The sequence below is a fragment of the Empidonax traillii genome, unplaced genomic scaffold (genome assembly GCF_003031625.1).
Source record: "Empidonax traillii isolate 1590-97213 ecotype Southwest subspecies unplaced genomic scaffold, ASM303162v1 scaffold1060:size1239554, whole genome shotgun sequence".
Lineage (NCBI taxonomy): Eukaryota > Metazoa > Chordata > Aves > Passeriformes > Tyrannidae > Empidonax > Empidonax traillii.
The window spans coordinates 459,780-480,176 of record NW_020956253.1 but is presented as its reverse complement, the minus strand read 5'-3'; the positions used below and the strand labels follow the sequence as shown (position 1 = coordinate 480,176).

The 20,397-nt window shown below is 42.6% G+C and overlaps 1 protein-coding gene across 2 annotated transcripts in view; it reads left to right on the top strand.

The window, feature by feature from the left end:
* KIF13B (kinesin family member 13B) overlaps positions 1–20,397 on the top strand; it is a 127,029-nt gene that overhangs the window by 90,166 nt on the left and 16,466 nt on the right. Inside the window, exons 26-37 of one of the 2 annotated variants that reach the window (XM_027904446.1) lie at positions 1,361–1,390; positions 2,413–2,512; positions 2,811–2,937; positions 4,373–4,428; positions 5,464–5,588; positions 6,659–6,835; positions 8,325–8,417; positions 9,584–9,736; positions 10,950–11,027; positions 11,640–11,693; positions 19,264–19,381; positions 19,692–19,825. In XM_027904446.1, coding sequence (XP_027760247.1) covers positions 1,361–1,390; positions 2,413–2,512; positions 2,811–2,937; positions 4,373–4,428; positions 5,464–5,588; positions 6,659–6,835; positions 8,325–8,417; positions 9,584–9,736; positions 10,950–11,027; positions 11,640–11,693; positions 19,264–19,381; positions 19,692–19,825 — 1,245 coding nt within the window. Of the gene's footprint in view, positions 1–1,360; positions 1,391–2,412; positions 2,513–2,810; positions 2,938–4,372; positions 4,429–5,463; positions 5,589–6,658; positions 6,836–8,324; positions 8,418–9,583; positions 9,737–10,949; positions 11,028–11,639; positions 11,694–12,560; positions 12,665–19,263; positions 19,382–19,691; positions 19,826–20,397 lie in introns of those variants that run through there. The other variant, XM_027904447.1, reaches the window with a different exon arrangement.

Here is a 20,397-nt window from a genome sequence, read left to right as displayed (position 1 = left end):
GCACCTGGATTCTTAGTCCCCTTATTAGCATTTCTCTTATCTCAAGTAAATCACTACCTATGGAATGTGAAAGATATTCCTAAGACCTTGAACTAAGGAAATGCCTCTTCTATATGGCTTTTTAATTTTAGCTTAGCTAAGTTTTTGCTTTCATTATTAAGATACAAAAGTAGACTCCAGGGGCTTGTTATTACTTAAATAGATAAGTGATAACTCCGGGTGGATTGGAGCCCTCATTCCTTTTCCATTCACTGTGAGGAGGGGCACTTGTGCTCAGTGCAAGTGGCTCTGCCTGTGGTGAAGGTCGAGGATTAAAGGTGGTGTCTGCCATCAGAAAAGAATGGAAATAAAATGTTGAAGGTCTGCATGGTGACTCCTGCTGTGGCTGTCATTCCAACTCCCTGATAATTCATGGAGATGTTTGCAGTTCTTCTCCTTTAAATGCTAAAGCAAACTTGCCCCGAATCCTTTGTACACACCTTGAATCCCTGGGGGCAGTTTTGGGCCCCTCATGACAAGAGAGACATGGAGGGGCTGGAGTGTGTCCAGGGAAGGGAACGGAGCTGGGAAGGGGCTGGAGCAGCAGGAGCGGCTGAAGGAGCTGGGGGGGGCTCAGCCTGGAGAAAAGAGGGATCAGGAGGGACCTTTTCCCACCCCACAACTCCCTGACAGGAGTGGGGAGCCAGGGAGGGTCGGGCTCTGCTCCCAGGGAACAAGGGACAGGACGAGGGGAAACGGCCTCCAGCTGTGCCAGGGGAGGGTCAGGTTGGATATTGGGAACAACTCCTTCATGGAAAGGGTTGTCCAACCCTGGCACAGCTGCCCTGTCCCTGGAAATGTTCAAAAATAGCGTGACTGTGACACTTGAGGATGTGGTTTATTGGTGATCATGGTGGTGGTGCTGTTTGATGGTTGGATTTGGTCTTAAAGATCTTTTCCAGCCTTAAAGATTCCATGATTCTGTCATTCTACACCAGACTGTGATTTTTCAGCACTTACTGTGACATTCACATTTTTCCTGCCTGTCCAGGATCAACAGGTTTCAAGCTGTTTCACTGTAATTCGTATGTCTTCTTAGTGCAATTTAAGTATTCCACTTGCTTTCAATTGTTAAGACTTCTAATAATTTTATTACTCTGAATTTCTCCGTTACAATTGTTGGATTGTTCTAGTTTAGGTTTAGATGAGCTGATAGCAGCAAATGTCAGTGTGTTTTAATTCTGTGATCATACCATTGCTAAGCTCACATTATGTAAGACTGCAAAAATTGCTTGAAATAGTTAAACCTTTTGTATTCAGTGTAGTTTCCTGCTATTAAAACCCAAATATTAATAGCATGGTTTTGTATGTTTTGGCCTAGGATGAAGAGGATGAAATGGACAGTTATCAGGTAAAAATTTTAAATTCTGTCTCACAAACGCAGGCATTTTCAGACTAAAAAATGTTAGAGGAGGATCAGCATTTTATTGAAATGCAGAAGAGACTAAAAACGTAGGAACTGTATAGATTGTTGTGCTCCAAAGGACAACAATGGTGGATGAGAGGGATGCCATAATGTGTATTTACAATCCAAGATCCAATTGCTTTTTGGTTTGGGGGTTTCAAGGGGAATTGCTGGGGCAGGACGAAGCAGTGGGAGTGGTGGGTCTTGGATAACAACTGGGGTTTCCAGCTTTGCCACAAGGTAGTTGTTAGTGAGTTTTGGAGTAGTTTGAGGGCAAAGAAAGAAAGTTCTCATACAGTTGTTATACAAAGAACTGTATAAAGTTAAGGTTTTTTAGGTGGGTAGTACAGAAAAGCAGCAAGAGAAAGAGGTGCCTTGGGCTGGCAAGCAAAAATACTTCAAATAAGATGTGGAAAGTTAAAGGATTTGGATCTTTGAAGAAAGAATAGGGGAACTGGGCTTGTTTAACCTTGAGGAGGGATCTTGTCTATGTATATGGGAAGGGATAAAGAAGACAGACCCACGGTGGAATCCAGGGTGGAATCTGGGAAAGGACAAGAGGCCAGGAGACTCCACATTAGAAACTTCTGATAGTTATTACTTTACCGTGGTGGTGGTCAAACACCAGAACATGTTGCCAGGAGAGGTTATGGAGTTTCCAACCTTGGGGATTTTCAAATCCCAACTGGACACAGCTCTGAGCAAGCTGCTGTGGTTGAGCCTGCTTTGGGCGCAGGAGGGTTGGAAAATCTCCAGGGGTCCCTTCCAACCTCAGTTTCTCTCGTGTTTCCGTGCGAAGGAAAACAGGGAAGAGCAAAGAGATTAACTCGACGTCTACTCTGCCTTCCTGATCTGCTTCTTGGGTGCAGGATGAGCAGAAGGGCTGGGGGGAATGTGTAAGCCACAGATAGGAAATCTTGGCTTTCCTGGGTCGGTATTTAAGGTGATTCCTTTCCCCTCCTTTGCAGGACAGGGACTTGGAGAGGCTCCGTCGGAAATGGCTCTGTGCCTTAACGAAGCGTCAGGAGTATCTGGATCAGCAACTGCAGAAACTCGTGGGGAAGCCTGGTAAGGAAAATGCTGTTCAGGGTAACAGTAGCGATGGGTGGGGAGACATGAACACACTTTTCATCTTGATGTAGTGTAAAATTTAGAAAAGAAGTTAGTGGAGAGGTAAACGTCTGAACTCAGTGATTTGCTTTCAGTGAAACCAAAGTCTGCACGGAATCGGTTGTTTTTCTTGTGGGTTCCTTTGTGTGCTGAATTCTGAGCAGAGTGGGGTTTCTTCTGTTCTGGGTGGTGTATAATCATCAGCACGTGGTAGAGGCACTAAGAGCTGCTCTCTGTTGACATCCTGCTTCTCCAGATAAAACAGAAGATGATGCAGATCGGGAGGCTCAGCTCTTGGAGATGAGGTTGACCCTCACAGAGGAAAGGAATGCTGTGATGGTCCCTTCTGCTGGCAGTGGCATCCCTGGAGCTCCAGCAGAGTGGTATGAGCACACATTGCCATGGGAGGAGTGTAAAGATGATGCACTGAGCCTTCCTGCCTTGGGTTGTGGCCAGTTTTTTGCTTTCCTCAATCTGGCCCCTGTTCACTGTATGAGCAAAGCTGTTAAAATTAGGCCTCTTGCTTAAATTATTTTATTGGGTTGTGTATCTGAAATGCAGAAATGCTGTTTGGTAAAGGATACTGCTATTGATCAGGGTGTAATTATAACCTTCTGGAAAAAAAAGGAATCAATATTTATTACCACCACACTTACCATTTTAAAAAATTAGCTAATATGTTAATTACCTGGTTCATTCACTTAAAAGGCTGCTCCCTCCGAATAAAACTGCATCTCCAGGAGCATTTTGTTGTGCTGCTGGTTTGAGAACAAACTCTGTTTAGTCAGCAAGTGTTCCATGTAATTTTTTAAACTTTAAAAATAGTGGAGAACACTTGACTGTAACTGCTGAGCTGTATCAGCTGCGAGGAACAACTGCAGATAAGGATTCGGGGTTGTTTCACCTCAAACCCCTTGTCTTCAGTCGCTTTCAACTTCCTGAATATCTTCCCTGAGTAAACCTTTAGCGGTATTTATTGATGAAATTGAGTGTTGTGGAGTTTTTGAGCTGGAGTTTGTTAAAGCCAGCGCTGCTAAAACCTAAAAATAGCAAATTCTTGTTGGAAACAAATCAACCTTCACATCAAAGTGTTGGAGTGGGTTTGAAAACAATGAAATATTCAGTATGATTCAAGCACCTTCTATATTACGTAAGGCTCCAACCTGCTCTTGTTCACCATAAATTCATCAAATTTATCATGGAAAGCCTGAAAAGTCTTTTGTGCCTCATGTTACATTTCTAGTACCTTATTAATACTGTGTAGCTTAGTTTTTCATTCTAAAAACACACAAAACACCACCTCTGTAACCCCTTCTTCCATGATATGAAAGATGCCTTAAATAGCAGGTTTGGGTCTTAAATATGTGTTTTGTAAGGATGAGTAATAACTATGTAGGGTGGCAGCATCAATGTTAGTTTAGGAACTTTAAGACTGGCTTCTCTCCTTCTCCCTCTGCTGTCTTCCCTTCCATCACTAATGCAGAGGAGTTTGCATTTAATAAATGTGTGTGTCAGAGTAAATAAACTTAATTTCGCTATTAGCATTTAAGAGGGGGGAAAACGTTTCGGAAAGCAGAGGTCAAAGAAGATAATAAGTCTAAGAGAGCTGGTATAAAAGAAAGAAACACCAATTTATTTGAGCCTCTCAGACTCTGCAACAGTAAATTAAAATAAAGCTGTTTGCCAAGGTTATCAGTGGTCTGGCTACAAATTGCAGTTGTACTGAATGTAATGTCCTGTGGGCTTGTCTCATCAGGGACGTGTGCTGGGTAAATCTCTTACTTTAAATGCCACCATTGTCCCTCTCTTGCATTTCAGGACTCCTGTGGCTGGTATGGAAACTCACATTCCTGTGATATTCCTTGATTTGAATGGTAAGTGGCTCTTAAAATGACAGAGTGCTTCAAAACAAACTTTATATAACCAATGACGTTATGGAATTTAAGCAAACTAATAAAATTAAGAGATGCCTGGAATGGCAGGTAGATTAACTGCAGAGTGCACATTTTTCACTGAAGCATATTGTTTAATGCTTCAAAACACACGGTATTATATATGGAAGGTTTTAATAATCCCATGTTTCAGTACATCCCAGTACAAGATCCAGTTTGAACAATGTATTTACCAGATACTTCTACCAAAAATCGGGAAATTGGAACCAAGAAAGCAGCAACCCCAAAGCAAGTCCAGGGAGCCAACAGGGCCTAATCAGTCAAACAAAACCTTGTTAGGATGTTTGAGAGAGGGTTAATATTTGGAGGAGAAGTGTCAGGTGAGAGTGGGGGGGTGGCATTCAGCCTGTTGGGAGGAGATCTGTGCTGCAATCTCTTGACACTGGTGGTTTGTCCAGCTTGGAAAGTGCATCCACAGATCCAGTGGCTTCAGAGAGGAGCTGGTTAATAATTCATCCATGGGCAGGGACTCGAGGCAGGACGGCTTGAGCTTCTCAAACCCCAGATTTAAGGGTTTATTTAGTCATGGTCTCATAGTGCTGTGTTTTCACTTGTTCAACCAGCAGCTTATCTTTAGTTAAGAAAAAAAACCACATCCCACACCACCTAGTTAATGGCAAATGATCAATGTATTTAATGTGTATATATATATATATATATATATATTTACATATATACCTCCAGGCAAGGAAGGAATGTTTGCAACTGAGAGTCCTCACACAATAGAGGAGTTTAAAAGGCACGTTTGAGTCTATGTCCCCAACTCTTTGTGCACACTTTCTGTATAGAAATGAGACTCTTTTTTGAAGTGGAACAATGCAGGAGCTTTTCTTTTGTAGGTGGAGTGGAAATAGCCGAGTTGGTGACGAAAATGCCAATTCATGGCTTACCGGATGTTTTTAAAGGGGGATAATTGCTTTGTGTCTCCTCACCTTCCACATTCCCTTCTGTTTGTAGCTGATGACTTCAGCTCCCAAGATAACCTGGATGACCCAGAAGCTGGAGGGTGGGATGCTACTCTTGTTGCAGAAGAGGAGGAGGAATTCTTTGAGCTGCAGATTGTGAAGCATCATGACAGTGAGGTAAGTGAAGAAGATACAGAGCAGTGTCTTTAGTTTAGGAGTCTTTTAATTGTTCTCTTTATACATTCAAGTGTGAAAGTAACGCAGCAAAGACCTGTCTTATATGAGAGACTTTGTGTTTTTAGGGAGTCCTGACTAGGAGCATAACCATGATTTGAAAAACAGTAAAACCCAAGCATTCCAAAAGCTTGGGATTCATTTTGTGTTTTATAAACCAAAACCCCTGAGCAAATTAGGGTACAGGAGCCCCAGCTGGAAGACCAAACAACCTTAATTGTGAACGTATGTACCTCTGCATTGTTACACTCATTGTCCTCCATTTTGCCACATAACTCGTAGTTTTGCAGCTTCACAATTGTTGGTTTAGAATCTCTGATTTACTTTTTTCCCTAAAATGTTGGTCCTTTCTCTGAAACCTATTTTTTCTTATATTTTTACAGGAGCTTTATTCCTGATGGTTTTGGTAGGTTTTTCTTTTGTTCTGGTTTGTTTTTAAAGCCTGGAAAGGTGGCTACTAGGCTATTTTTCCTATGGCTTGAAAATAAACCACTTAAATCTTCAGTAATATATATATTTTAACATTTAGAAAGAAAAAAATCCAGCTTTTGCTGCATTGCTAGAAATGTTTCAGCAAAGTTACTTCTCAAATACAAACAGGAGAATTTTTGTGGTGTGATGGAAGATTTTCACTGCAATCTCTGTTGCTCTCTGGCTTGTCTTACTAAATTAGTCCAAATGGTCCTGCGGTTCTGCATATTTTATAATTTATTTGAGATGATCCCGGGTATTCAGAGCTCTTTTTTTCAAGAGGAAATGTTCCAGAGTTTGAGCAAGTTGGCATTTTTAATCCCAACGTCTTCACTTGGCGAACTAATCTTGATTTTTAAATGGCCTCTTCTAAAGTGCAGGGGATTTTTCTTCATAGGGAGCGAAACGGAGAAGCCGGCTCTCAAAATTTATGTATTATGTATTTTTGCTAATTATGCTTAATTAATTATAGTTAATTACACACCTAATTATGCTTATTAGAGGATGCTTTTTCTTTTTTTTTTTTCCCCCCCTTTTTGCAGGTGAAAGCAGAAGCCTCCTGGGATTCCACAGTCCACGACTGTATCCAGCTCAGCAAGGGAACGGCAGCGGATGAGAGGGTTTATCTGATCGTGAGAGCCACTGTCCAGCTCAGCCACCCTGCAGAGATGCAGCTGGTGCTGCGCAAGCGCATCTGTGTCAACGTCTATGGCAGACAGGTAGAGCTTTTCCAGCCCTTCCCACTTCCCAGGACTCTCGTTTTCCTGTCTGTCCTTTCATCTCTGCCCGAATTGGAAGCGCTGCGTCGATCCGTAGAGACGATGAGCTGCCAAATCATTTTCATAACATCTCTTATATTGTGGATGATTGTGCAGCTTGGTTTTAAAGGCACCTGAGAGTGAGAAATTTTGTCACGTTTGTGCTAAGTCCTAAGTGTTTTATCCCTCGTCACTGGCAAAAATAGGAAAAGTTAATTTCTCATGAGCTCAGAGTTCATACTTTGTCAAAACTGCATCAGAAGAAACATGTGCCTTTCCCTGCTCCTGCAGCATGTTCAGACATTGCTGACCATTTCTATTCATGCATCCAGGTATTTAGAAATAAAATTAGGAACAGCTGGAGGAGAGATCTCTCTGTGCTAATTTATCAGAAGTTAATCCCTCTTGGTGCTTTATGTTTTCCAGTTGGTTTGTGCTCTTACAACAATGTGTAGGTGAGAGCGGGGTGTTTGATAAATGGCAAGCAGCGAGGTTGTCGTTCCATTTGCAGCATCATGTCCTGAAAAATACATAAATCCTGGGAAAGATGGGGAAGGAGAGTTGGTTCAGCACTGTCTCAGAATCCCCTGGCAGCGATAATGACAAAGCAGAAAGCCTGAATTGCTATTCTGGTTGCACGTGTATAGTTAGAATGTGAAGCAAGAGCAAAGAGAAGAGGTGTGGTCACACCCAGAAACCCAGTAAGCAACTCCAAACTGCTCCCAGTGCTGGGAACAGAACTACAGTTCTTGGTGCTTTGACCAGGCAGAAGCTTTTTCTCAGCAAGGGAACAGTGAATTTTTGTCATCTAGAACTGGGGGAGCGTATCGAACAGATAAATTGACCGTGCCGATAATTCCAATTGTGTTAAGTCTTCATCAGTTCTGGTTTCTGCAGGTTTAGTCAATGCTGGGTTTTGCTTTCATTTGACACAGAATCTTTGGCTTTCTGGCTGTTTTTCTGAAACTCTCTGTCAATAACCTTTCCCGGGTGTTCTTCTCAGCAGCATCTTTGGATGACTCATCTCTGCATTAATTCACCAGGCCAGTTCTTAACCCTGCAAGGCGCCAAGTCAGCATAAACAATGACCATGCCCCTTAAATCATTCTTCATAACGATCTCTTTGGTCAAGAATTTAATGTCTGTACTTGTCAATATTCAAGACAAGTCACCTAGGGCTCTGTTAGAGGGGAAAAAAAAAAAAAACCACCTCTCAAACTAGCAGATGCTTTGTGTGCTGGTGAAGCAGTCACCTTGCAGGGAAGGGAGTGACTTTTCCCCCCGTATCTAAAATACAAACAAGCAAATTGTTTTCTCCACCTTAAAATCTTTGAATCTTACGTATTTATTGGTTAGACTTTTTCCACTTGGACTTCTCTCGTTGGAAACTGTGTTTGTTTCGGCTGAAATCTGTTAAAACCGTTGTTTTCCTTTGGTTGCCTCCCCACAGGGCTTTGCACAGAGTTTCCTCCGAAGGATGTCTCCCCGAAGTTCCATTCCTGGCTGCGGTGTCACTTTTGAGATAGTCTCAAACATTCCAGAGGTGAATAACAAACCAGAGTGTGTGAAACTGGGCTAAGGGCCTCTAACTTTCTGCTTTTCCCCTTTTTTTGAGCGTGCTGGCTTTTTCTGCTGCAACTGTGGCTTATAAAAAATGAAGCATATTCCTTCACAGGCTGTGACTTAGCAGCAACCTCTGTCTTATCAGTGTCACTGTGTATTTTGTTGACTGAGCATCTATTTACTCAGCTCCTTGAAGAAACATTTTAAAGAGAGGGGGAGGGCAAAAGAGGGGAGTAAAAATGGGTGGGTGAAGTGCCTGCTGTAGGGAGCACGAGAATCTGTAAAAAATGACAAAGTGGCTTTTTCTCACTGATGTCTTTATGCAACTCTTGATTCCTGAGCGTGTTCCTAGTTAGATGCTAATCCTTTCCTTCCAAAGAGATGCTCTATCAGAGCACTTGGAAAAACATTAACACATGAAGAGCCAAAACTCTGATTGCTGCCTGACTCTTTTATGTTCTGCTGCAATTTGCACTCTGTGTTGAAATGTTTCTCGAGCAACATTCTATTTTTTTCTTTGCAGCACACTCGAAATTCTGTTTTCCTCTCAGGTTAGATAACGCCCCAAAATGCTTGAGCACTTTTTAATTAGGAAATATCTGAATGCAGCCCTTTTGCTAATTAATGGCAACGTCTCGCTGTGAGACTCAGATTAAAAAAAAAAAAAAAACACAAAAAACTCCAACAATATCCAGGTATTGCTTGAGATGTCTGTGACAGGGGTAGGAGCAGCCATGCAGGTCCCATGGCACAAGGCTTATATTTAGATCAGAATCTTAGATTAGGTATTAGGAAGAAATTTAAATATTAGGAAGGAATTCTTTGCTATAAGGGTGGTGAGCCAGTGGAACAGGTTATGGACTTCCCATCCCTGGAAGTGTCCAAGGCCAGGTTGGATGGGGCTTGGAGCAACCTGAGATGGTGGAAGTTGTCCCTGTCCATGGCAGGGGGTGGAATGGGATGACCTTTAAGGTCCCTTCCAACCCAAACCATTCAGTGATTCTGTGGTTCTGATCTGCCCCTGAGCTCAAGTGCAAGCCGTGTTAAATCGCTGCTGCGTGATTTAAAATCATATTCTTTCGGGACCGATGTGAGAGGGTTTTTTTCTTTTAATTTACAAGCTGCCATTCCTTTTCACCTTCCCAGGATGCTCAGGGAGCTGAAGAGCGGGAAGCACTGGCCAGGATGGCAGCAAACGTGGAAGATGCAGCCTCGGCTGACTCCGAGGCCTATATTGAGAAGTACCTGCGGAGCGTCCTGGCCGTGGAGAACATCCTCACCCTGGACCGGCTGCGCCAGGTCTGCTTTGGGGCTGGAGCTGAGAAAACACTCAGAACACCTATGGTAGCACAAATGTCCTCCTAAGGGCTCACAGTGGCTAACAACCAACCCCAAAACCCCGCTCCAGTGCACACCTCAGCCTCCCAAAGGGGCAAACATCCAAGGAAGGAAATGCTCTCTGCAGAAATGTCCTCACTCAACCCCCTGAAGGATGGATGGGGCTTTATATTGAATGCACTGTTATGGGATTCTTGGTTTGGTTTTCAGTCTGTGCACTGTGGTTCACAAAAAATACTTGTGTGGCATTAGTTTTTGCTTTCTGAGGCTTTAGCAGCAGTTCTGAAATTACCAGTAGAATTCTTGCCATTTTCCTCCATATTGTACCTTGAAGTAACCAAACCCCTTCTGTCCCAAAGTGGCAAATATCCCAGGAAGCAGATGTAGCCCTCTCTGCAGAGATGTCCTCACTCAACCCCCTGAAGGATGGATAGGATGGATGGGGCTTTATATTGAATGCAGTTGGGGAATGCTTGGTTTGATTTTCAGTCTGTGCATTATGGTTCACAAAAGATAATTCTGTGGCATTAGCTTTTGCTCTCTGAGGCTTTAGCAGCAGTTCTGAAATTACCAGCAGAATTCTTGCCATTTTTCCCCGTGTTCTTCTACCTTGCAGTAAACCAAACCCATTCTGTCAATAAAAAAGACATTGATTGGGTTAATTTTAAGTACTATAACTCGATCTGTTTACCAGGAAAAATACAGGAGAGAAAAACATTTATGGAAAATTGTTCTTCTGGATATGAATTATGCAAGCACAAAAGAAAAGTTATGCAAAACAAGCTCCAGCTTGTGCCTGCCCGCTATAAATTCACGGTGAAGTGTGATGCACTCTAAATACTGAAAGCAAGTTTCCTGTCATTTGTAATTAGTTTAAAGGATTAAAATAGGAGCTCAGCTTGGAAAGGGAAGTCTGTCATCTCCTAGAATCAGGACTAGCTGTAAAATCCTGCATGTGCCAATCAGCAAAGTACTAGATGTTAAAGTTTATCCACTCTTTAAAATTTTAGCCACTTCATGTACAGGTTTTGTATTACTTTACAGACAGGAACCTGTGCAAAAAGGCAGTTTAGAAACATTTGTCTCATACAGACAAAACTATCCTGGGTTGATCAGGGCTTAAATTCTTGCAAAACATCATCTTTTCTTTGGTTTGCTTCTCTGTGATTGGCAGGAAGTTGCTGTGAAGGAGCAGCTGATGGGAAAAGGAAAACTCTACCGCAGGAGCCTGAGCTCTCCCAACGTGAACAGGGTGAGTATTCCATGCTGGAATCTGCAGCAGCTCCACTCTTCCAATTCCAGGTCCTTATGATGCCAAAGTCATGGAGTACAGCAATGAATTTCCTTCTTTTTGACCCTTCTGTGCTATTTCTGATTGAAATCGAAGTGCAGACAAAGCCTGCACATAATCCTGCTTTCATCATACAGGCAAGTGTGCTTGGAAGCTCCTCCCTAAATACAGAATATCTGAAAAAGCAACATAAAAAGAACTTTGCATCATTTTTTTCTGAACACCAGGGATTTTTCATTTACTTGCCAAGTTTTTACCATTTACTCTTTTTCTCTAGAGAAGTTACAAGTATTTACTGAACTTAAAGTTTGTAACGGTGTTGTGCATAAGAAAAATGAGACTTCTGCTGTCCAAAATTTGGGAATAAGTCCTTTGAGAGAACTGGTAATCAAACTAGCCTAAAACTGTGGCTCCTCCCAGGTCAATAACTGAGATTTCACCTTTTATCTCTTGGATTTCAGTTCTGCTTTAACCACAAACCTATTTCTTTTCAGCCTTATTAGTCAAGAGGAATATTTATGAGTTCTCTAAGTTCTTGTTGAGAAGTAATTTAACCTCTCTCAACCATTTCAGCTCTCTGCAAGCCGCCAAGATTTAGCACCCCCTTACAACCTGAGCAGTAACCGGGTGAGTACCTGCAGGAAATCCTGGGAATCTTCGGTAGGAAAAATGAAGTGACTCCACTGCACCAGTTACAGGGGCTTAAGTGGGAAACAACTGTGAAAAACGGGGCCACATCCACGTGCTCCTGTATCCTTGGGACTGTTCCTAGGGTGTAAATAGCTCTGGATGTGCTGCACTGGACCTCTCTGGGAATTCCAATTCCCAGGTCTCTGTCATCCCAAGAACAGTGGGATGTACAAGGGCATTGTCAAGCTAAAGAGCTCTTCTAAAGCTGTCACCTCTGTGGATGCAAATCTTCTGGGTGTAAGGGACGGATTTGGGTTCATATATAAGTTCAGGTCAACATCTAGAACAGGATAGTCCTATGAAGGGAATCTCTGACCTTCCAGTGGCCTTAGACTTGTGGTGGATGATAATTCAGCCCATCCCACTCTGTAAAATCACCAGGATAGATGCAAAGTATTTCTTTAAAAGGTGAAAGATTAAATTTAAACTTATTTTCCAAATCCTAGATAAACTGAAAGGTCTCCTCCTGATAGATATTCTGCCCAGCAAGCTCGTAGTCATTTTAAAGGGGAGAATCTGGTGGTGACAAGGCATTTTAATGCATAATGCAGTTGCATGGAATAATAGAATTTTGATGTAGCGCTCCAGCTTTGGTTGCTAAAATCTGCTACATCTGATCCATGTAGGGAATGCTAAAACATGTGCAGGTGATAAAGTGCTTATAGCAACTTCTGTTGGGAGACAGCTGTGGGATGCTTCAGTATTGCAGGTTTGGAAAGCCAAAACTTAAAGGGCAGAGTTCTTAATGATTTCTGTTTTTCTCCTCCCTTTCCCCTCAATGATTTCTCTCATTGCATGTTTCAGAGTCCAAAGGTCCCAGCAGAGGTAATGCATTAGGTCCACCTAATGAGTGGGATAATAATTTTATCTCACTATAAAGTTTATTTTGCTCTCTCACACGCTTTTGTTTCCTGCTTTTGAAGATGCTGCTGGTGGTGCCTCGTTTGCATAGCGCACAGCAAAGGAGTTTTTCCATTGCAAAGCTGGTCATTAATGCAGAGTGAGCTGGTACAAAGCAGAGAAGTTTCTCCTTGGGTGCATCTGGTGGTTTGTTACAGAGCTGGAGCTGTTTTAGTGCCATTTCTCCCAGATTTTTGGGCTGGGTGAAGTTACTTCAGAAATGGCCCCATCTCAGTTAAAAAAAAAAAAATAGACATGAAAACAAGCAAATATATAAATATCTGCCAGTCATGTGAACACTGGCCTGGAGATGAGATAAACCCTGACACTTCCTTCCAAATCCTTCTCAAGCTTTGGGGCTTTTGTGTGTGAACAGCTCTTGGTTTCTATGAACTAATGATTTTAAATTAAATACCAGGCCAGTGGAAAACACGTTTATCCTTAGTTTCATGGTAATGCTCCTGGAGCAATGACTCTTTGTCCCAAGTTTTGGTTAAGTGCAGTTAACTGGTAGTGGTTTGCATGAGGTTTGGCAGCTCGTCCTGTGGTTGTAGGTGCTGACAGACACTGCTGTCCTGCAGGAATGTGGAGCTGGGGTGGTGGGGATCCTTCCCTTTGCTTGCAAATGAGCTTCAGATCAAGGCACTTGTTACTCAGGACACGGAGGGTGCAAACTCCTCAACCTGGAAATTTCTGGTTTCAAATGGATTTCTGGTTTCAAATGGATCTCTGGTTCCAAGGCCAGGTTGGACAGGGCTTGGAGCAACCTGGTCTAGCAGAAGGTGTCCCTGCCCATGGCAAGGGGGTGGAATTAGATGGTCTTTAAGGTCCCTTCCAACCCAAACCATCCTGTGATTCAACGATCCAGTTTCCATGGGGAGATGAACAAAAGCTTTTGGAATCACAGTGAAATATTTAACAAGTTCTTGAATGTCCCTGTGGCACAGAGACATCACAAAGCTCACTGGTGATATCAAACCTGTCTGTTTTAGCATAAGGGACCTGAGAGTGGCTTGATAGGCAGAGTTTTGGCTAAGCTGGGTGTCTTTGTCACTTCATGAGAGAGACGGTGAGGAAAGAAGTCTCCTCCAACATACATATAATTGTTATTTTCCCAGTAATTTGGTGTTGTTTACAAATAACTATGAGAAGTTAATCCAAACAAGGGATATATTATATCATAAGAAAACACCAGTCACAGGGTAGTCCCAGCACCCAGAATTGGGTGCAGAACTAATGTGTCAAGCCTGTGTACTTAACATTAATTATTTATTTATTTATTATTAGTGGGAGCCCTTAACATATTCCAGATTATTCCTCTCCTTAACTTTTACTCCATGACTTCATTTCCTCTCTCTGTTTTTAACGCTGTTATTCCTTGTGTCCCTGCTGTCTCCACCATGGATTTTTAGCTTGGTGGAAGGGGCTCTTGAGTCTCCTTCCTCTTACATAAAGCACCATCCACGCTGGTAAAGTTTGGAATGTGGATGCTGCTTCATTCTCCAGCCCTGTCAAGAGCCAGGACTCATCCCCCCAAATGACAAGAATATTAAACAAGTTGGAATAAGAAGTAAAGATGGTGTTGGTGCAGCTAAAACGGGCAGCTTGGAAGCTTCCAGAATTATGGCCTGGATTCCTCTTGCAGACACAATTGACTGATTTTTACTGAAAACATGGATGGATGGTCACACCTCCATGAAGAGCTGGAAAAGCCCTTCTCCAGGACTGGAACAGAGGTGTGGGTTTGGCACATTTGGGAAGGAAAACATGAAGGGATATCTCTGTGTGCTGGCACCACAGAGAGCTTCCACTGGGATCTTTTTAAATGATAACACATAAAACTAAGCTGCTTAACTGGTTGAGAAGGCAAGGAGATGATACCTTTTAAATTCACTTCAGGAGGCAGTCTGATGGACTATTCATATTCTGTTAACAGGACTACACGTGGTCTCACCTCTAATTTCCATCCGCTCGCTTAAATGAGAAAAAAAAGCCAATTTTTACTCCTCTTACCACCACAGATATGGTTACAGGAGAGTGAGAGATGAATTTGATTCCTTCTTGCACATCAGCACATGGCAGCGATGCAGGAGCACAGAGCGTCTCGGCAGCGCTGTGAGATACGGAGACGAATTTCTGTGTTCCAGGGCGCTCGTGTTGGGAATTTGATTTAATTAAATTTACTTGGAAACTGAATTTAAATATTGAGTTGACTTAGCTGGATGAATCAGATGCACGAAGAATGGAAGGCAACCTCTGACTTGTTTCATGAGTTGTTTGTTAAAACAACTTTGCACAGAGCGCCGTTCTGTCCTGGACAGCCATCCTTCCTTGCCCAAATGTCCAGTATTTGTAGCCCAAAAACCAAATAGCACAAGATTGTGCCCCTTAACCTTCGGGTTTTTCTGGGAACCAGAGTTTTTTTTCCAGCAAATTGATACCAGGTAGATTGGATTTGAATAATCTTGCTGTTCGTGAGAACAAGTGCCTTTTGTCCCCGGCTGTGTGTCCCACCTCTGTGCTTGTATTTAAGTCATGGTCACCTTTTCCTAAGCCTTTGCTGAACTGCTTAAATAATAAAAACACAAGAACTATTCATTTCTCTTACCCAGTGGCTGCATTTTAATGGTCTGTCAACCTCAAGAAAAGATTTGTCAGGTAAAGCCTCCAGATTTCTTAGGTAGTGATCAGCCCCCTTTGCCCTAAAGATTTTGTGCATGTTGGGGGTGACCTGGAATAAATTCCCTGGGGGTTCTCATGGAGGATGTGTGAAAGAAGGGAAGGCAGAGGAGAAGAAGGAGAAGGTATTAGAGAAACAAACCCCTTTATAAACAGCTCTGCTTTAAAATACATCAAAGGACACACATTCTTCTGGTGGCTATTTTGGATTTGTTAATTTAAGCGACTTGACCTCTGTTTGGCCACTTGGCAGAGACCAAATATATTCATGAAGTGATGGCTCCTCTGGGCAAATGATTTACAAGCTTCCTTTCTTTCTCTCAACACCTTCCTTGATGGAGAAAAGATTCACAGCACTTAAATAATAGTCATTGCTTAGATTTAAAGTTTTGAGTCTTTCAGTGCAGATGGGAAACTTGGGAGCTTCATGAAGTTAATACAGTTAATAATTCTTTTTTTATTTTTTTTTTTTTTGAGATGGGTTATCTTTCAACCCAGCTTAGTAAAATCAATCATTCATGAACTACCTTTTGCCTCTGCAGATTCTTTGCACAACAGTTGACCCTTTCAGTTGTCTGCAGTGTTTTCTTTTGCAGATGTTTCTGCATCTGTTGCCCTGATTAACCTAATTTTAATGGACTTTAGCATCTCAAATCTGACCTTCAGCCTAAAATTATGATCTTTCCACTCTCTCCAAAGTGAGTGTTACTTGAACACCCAACATGCCTAAAGTATATGATCAGAGAAATCCTTTTCTTGGGGCATATTCCTGTGTCAGGGCCTTCGTTTATTCAACCTGGAAAAATACTTAAAATTACGTAGAAAATATAGTCATCCAAATGTAGTCTATGGATGAAGCAAAGGCTGAAGCAAAATTTCCAAAAAATCCTGAGAAAAAAGGCTTTTCCTAAGGAAAAAGTCCCTAAACATGACACTAAACACTAAACATTGCCATTCTGAAATGAAAATGTTTTGATGATTTTTACCTACTCCAGTTTTTTTCTCATCATTCCCCAAGCAGGGCAGAAAGTCAAGAGACTTACCTGAACTGATTTTTCTTGGAACAGTCAGTGAAGGGCACTTCTGACTCAACAAATCATGATTCAGGAAATGATTTAGTTGCTCCTTACCTGCACTGAGCCCATGTTCTAGTCAGCTGGAATATTCTTTGTACTAGAATATTACGTATTTTGTAATATTCTTGGTGTTTCTTGTGTCTCTGTGGTCTCCAGAAGCACTTGGACTTGGCTTAAGACATGTCACCTTTATCCATTTGTCTGGGATCCAAAAGGAACACTAATCAAGCTTTGTTATGTCTTCCAAAAACAAAGCTTTCAGGTGCTTTCCACTCTTCCACAGTTCTTTTTTTTAACCCAATGCCAACATCTACCAGGCTGGTGGCAGAGCCGACCAGAAGGCAACAAAACCAAGAAGTTATTTCAAGATTGTTTTGAGTCTTGTGTTTTTTATGTTAAACTCCTCCAGCATCGCTGAGCTGGTGCATCCAAAAAAGAATTATATGAGATACTTTCCCAGTCTGCAGAGAGTATCAACTATTTTCTCTTGGTTTTGACTCTTCTCTTGCAAACGAATTCATCAGTTTGAGCCAGAGACTCCAGGAAATATTTCACATCCCAAAAGACAAGACAGGTTGAGCACAGTCTGAAGTTGCTGGCTGTTTCCAGGATGGTTTTCAATGTCTGCATGTGAAATTATTAAAAATATCAGGATGAGGAAAGCAGCCTCTGAAGCGGTGTTTTGAATGGATGTAAGTGGGACAAGGCTGCACGTGGTGAGGCCACCTGAAAGAAACCTGCACTTAGTAGAAACACAAGACTGCAAGAGCCTAAAAAGGGTTTGGGGATGAGGAGCAGGAGAGAATGTTTCACAGAAGCATTTTGGGGAATTTTCCAGGCTTTTTGATGTAAGGCAGGAATGAGTTGCAGGTCAAAGTCAATGCTGAAGTTGGGGGGGTTTAAGGTATGGGTAGAACAGCTCTACCATCTGTGCTGATAGAGCAGGAAGGGCTCAAACACCAAAGTCTTCAGGAACACAAGACTAAAGAAAGCCCTGGTGTGTCACTGCTGCTCCCAGCCTGGCTTCTCTCACTTGGACATTCAGGATGGCTCAGATCTCAGGCATCCATCAGCCTTTGGTTATCCCAAATTTTACTTCACAGATACAGACCCTGTCCCTCTGCATCCAGCAGGAGGGATGTGAGCTGGGAGAGGTCTGAAGTCTTGCCAAAGTGCAAGTTACTTGCTATTCAAAGCAGGGGAGCTTTGATGGGCCTAACCTATAGATCCAAATGGAAATGATTTTTGCCCTGGGCTGCTCACTGTGACCTTCAACCCATTGGAGAAATCTATTCCCCCTATCCTGGCTTGTTTATTATTTGTGAAACATTCATGGCTTGGAGTTACAGTTAAGATTAGTTTAGCTGCCTGTCATTTTTCCATTCGAGGTCAGATTAATTCCTTGCATCCAACAGTGTGGAGCTTCTTGAAAAGGCACTTGTCCTCCCCTCTTCCTCCAGGAAAAAAAAAATATGTTAAACTTCTGACCTGGGATGCAGCAGGTCCATCCATTCCTTGCTACTTCTTTTGAGTATGTTCACTGCACCATCTCATTGCAAAAGTGTTTTTATTTCTGTTATGTCTTTTAAAAAACAATCAAGATTCAGGTGCAGATGAGTAGAGATGTTGTACCCAACCACAGCAAAACTCTTTGAAAAAATGGGATAAAATCAGTTTGACTGCACCATCCTGTCTTTGCAACCTCTATTTTCTGGAAAGTTGAAGCTTTCCAAGCTTTTCCTGAGGGGACTTTCCACAAGACACTGGATGCTTTTGACCCCCAGACTCGTAAATGGTTATTGAATTGCCTTAAGGTCTCCTATAAATTAAGTAAATTAGAAGGAGCTGCTTTGGCAGGCATTGCATGTGTGCCTCCATCAGAAGTTTGCAGGAAAACCACGTGGGTTTTGGTGCCTCTGCACAACTCACAGGCTCAGTTTGGTGAAGGAATTCACTGTCCTGTATCCACATGAAACTCCCAGCAGAGACACAGTCTGGACAGTCACTTGGTGTAATCACTGCAGGTAGATTTTACCTATTAAGGATGATAGAGCTGGGAAAAAATGGATTTGCCTTTGTAAAAGGCAGAGAAATCACCCCCCATGTGCTGAATGGTGTGCACCTCCCTCGGGATCCGTGGCAAAACTCAGCTAGAGAAGCCTGGGAAATGACCTACAGCTTTCCCAGCCTCTGTTTCTCCCTTCCTCATCTCCACTCAGTCTCTTCTAGGTCTGAAATCATGTTTCATCTTCACTAACCATGTCAAAACCCTAACTTATCTTTGCTGGATTTTTTCTTTTTCCTGCCTTCTGGTGTCCACAGCTTGTTCCTTCATATTCCCATCTGTCTCTTTTCCAGGCTGTTTTAGAAAACTTGCAGTTCTCCAGTTGTTTCCTCTTGATCTTGAGCTCATCCTTTCTCCATGCAGCCTTTAGGTCTTGTATTTCTTGTCCTGTTCAGAACTCTGTGTGTCCTCACCCCTCTCTGACACTACATCCAGACCCCACTCATGAGCAGATACACAAAATATTCAGGATTTTGGGGCAGAGAGCACTATCTTATTTTCTCCTGGTTGTAACATTCTCAACTTCCAAAACACAACTGAGTGTGAAATATCCCAGCTTTGAGGTCTGTAAATAAACTTTTCCTGTGCCTTTTATGCTGAGGGTGCTCCATCTTTGCAGGGCTGGGTCTTCCACCTAAAAGGGCCTCCGGGGAAGGGTCTTTTCCTCAGCTCTGGAATTCTGACCTTTGCAAAGGGGCTGTGCAGGCTGGTGTGGGGTCTCAGCATTGCTGTGCTCTTGCTGGGGTGCCAGCTTGGGAAAAAATACAACTTTTTTCCCCCCCTCTAGGGTCGATGGGAGAGTCAGCAAGATGTGTCCCAAGGTGCCACAAGCTCCAGTAGAGGCATTAGTCCATCTCGTACCTCCCTGCCGGGCTCTGGGCAGCAAAACCACTCCCCTGATCCAGGTAAAGGAATTCCTACAGCTGAGAGAACCTCCCTAAAAGTGTAATGAAGCTACTGCAGCTCCTGAGTGCCAGATAAAGCTGAACTGCTCTCAGAGAGTGCTTTTTCTTAGGTAATTCTTTGGCCACTGGCAGATGTCATCATAGACTAAAAAGATAACAGCGTGATAAATTTTTTAGGGGGTTTTGTGTTGGTTTTTTGTTTTGGTTTTGTTTGTTTGGTTTGTTTGTTTGTTTAGGTTTTTTTTTATTATTATTTTTTCTTTCCCTAAATAATAACCACCGTAATTTTGTGATTTGATTTTCCCAACAGGTATTGGTAGCCTGGCTGCTTCCTACCTGAATCCTGTCAAGTCCTTCGTGCCTCAGATGCCAAAGCTGCTGAAGTCTCTCTTTCCTGTTAGAGACGAGAAAAAGGGCAGGCAAACCTCTCCCCTTGCCCAGCAGGTAAAGCATTAAATCACCCAGGCTCTGCAGCAATCTGGGTGAGTGCTGTTAGACTTGCTGGCAAAGTGCTGTTTTATATGTTGTTGCAGAGCAAACCAAGCTTTTAGTCCCGGCAAAGCCTCGTGATGCATTTCCCCTCCACTATCCAGAGATAGTGGGAGCTGTTTGAACTTATTGATACTCTCAGCCCACTTGGCTTTTTACAAGTGCCAGCTCCGCTCCCAGGGTGATTTATGGGGCTCCCACTCGCAGCAACAATGGCAAAATTTATGAAGTGCACTTAGTGTTGTTTGGGTATTGCCAAGAGGGAAATGTAATTCTATTTTTAATTCCTTATTTCATGTGCCCTTCCCTCCCACCCCTTGCCCCAGCTCGTGTCACCTTTTACCATCTTCTACTCTGTACTTTGGGCAGTTGCTTTTGTTCATTCTAATCTGTTCCACGTGTCAGGGAAATACTTGATTTCCTTATTTTTTTGGATGTTGGGCAGCAAAGCTCCACCTGCTCCAGATGAGGATTCTGTGCTCTGAGTTAATGCATGGTCAAGCTGACTAAAAAAAAGCTCCTGTCTT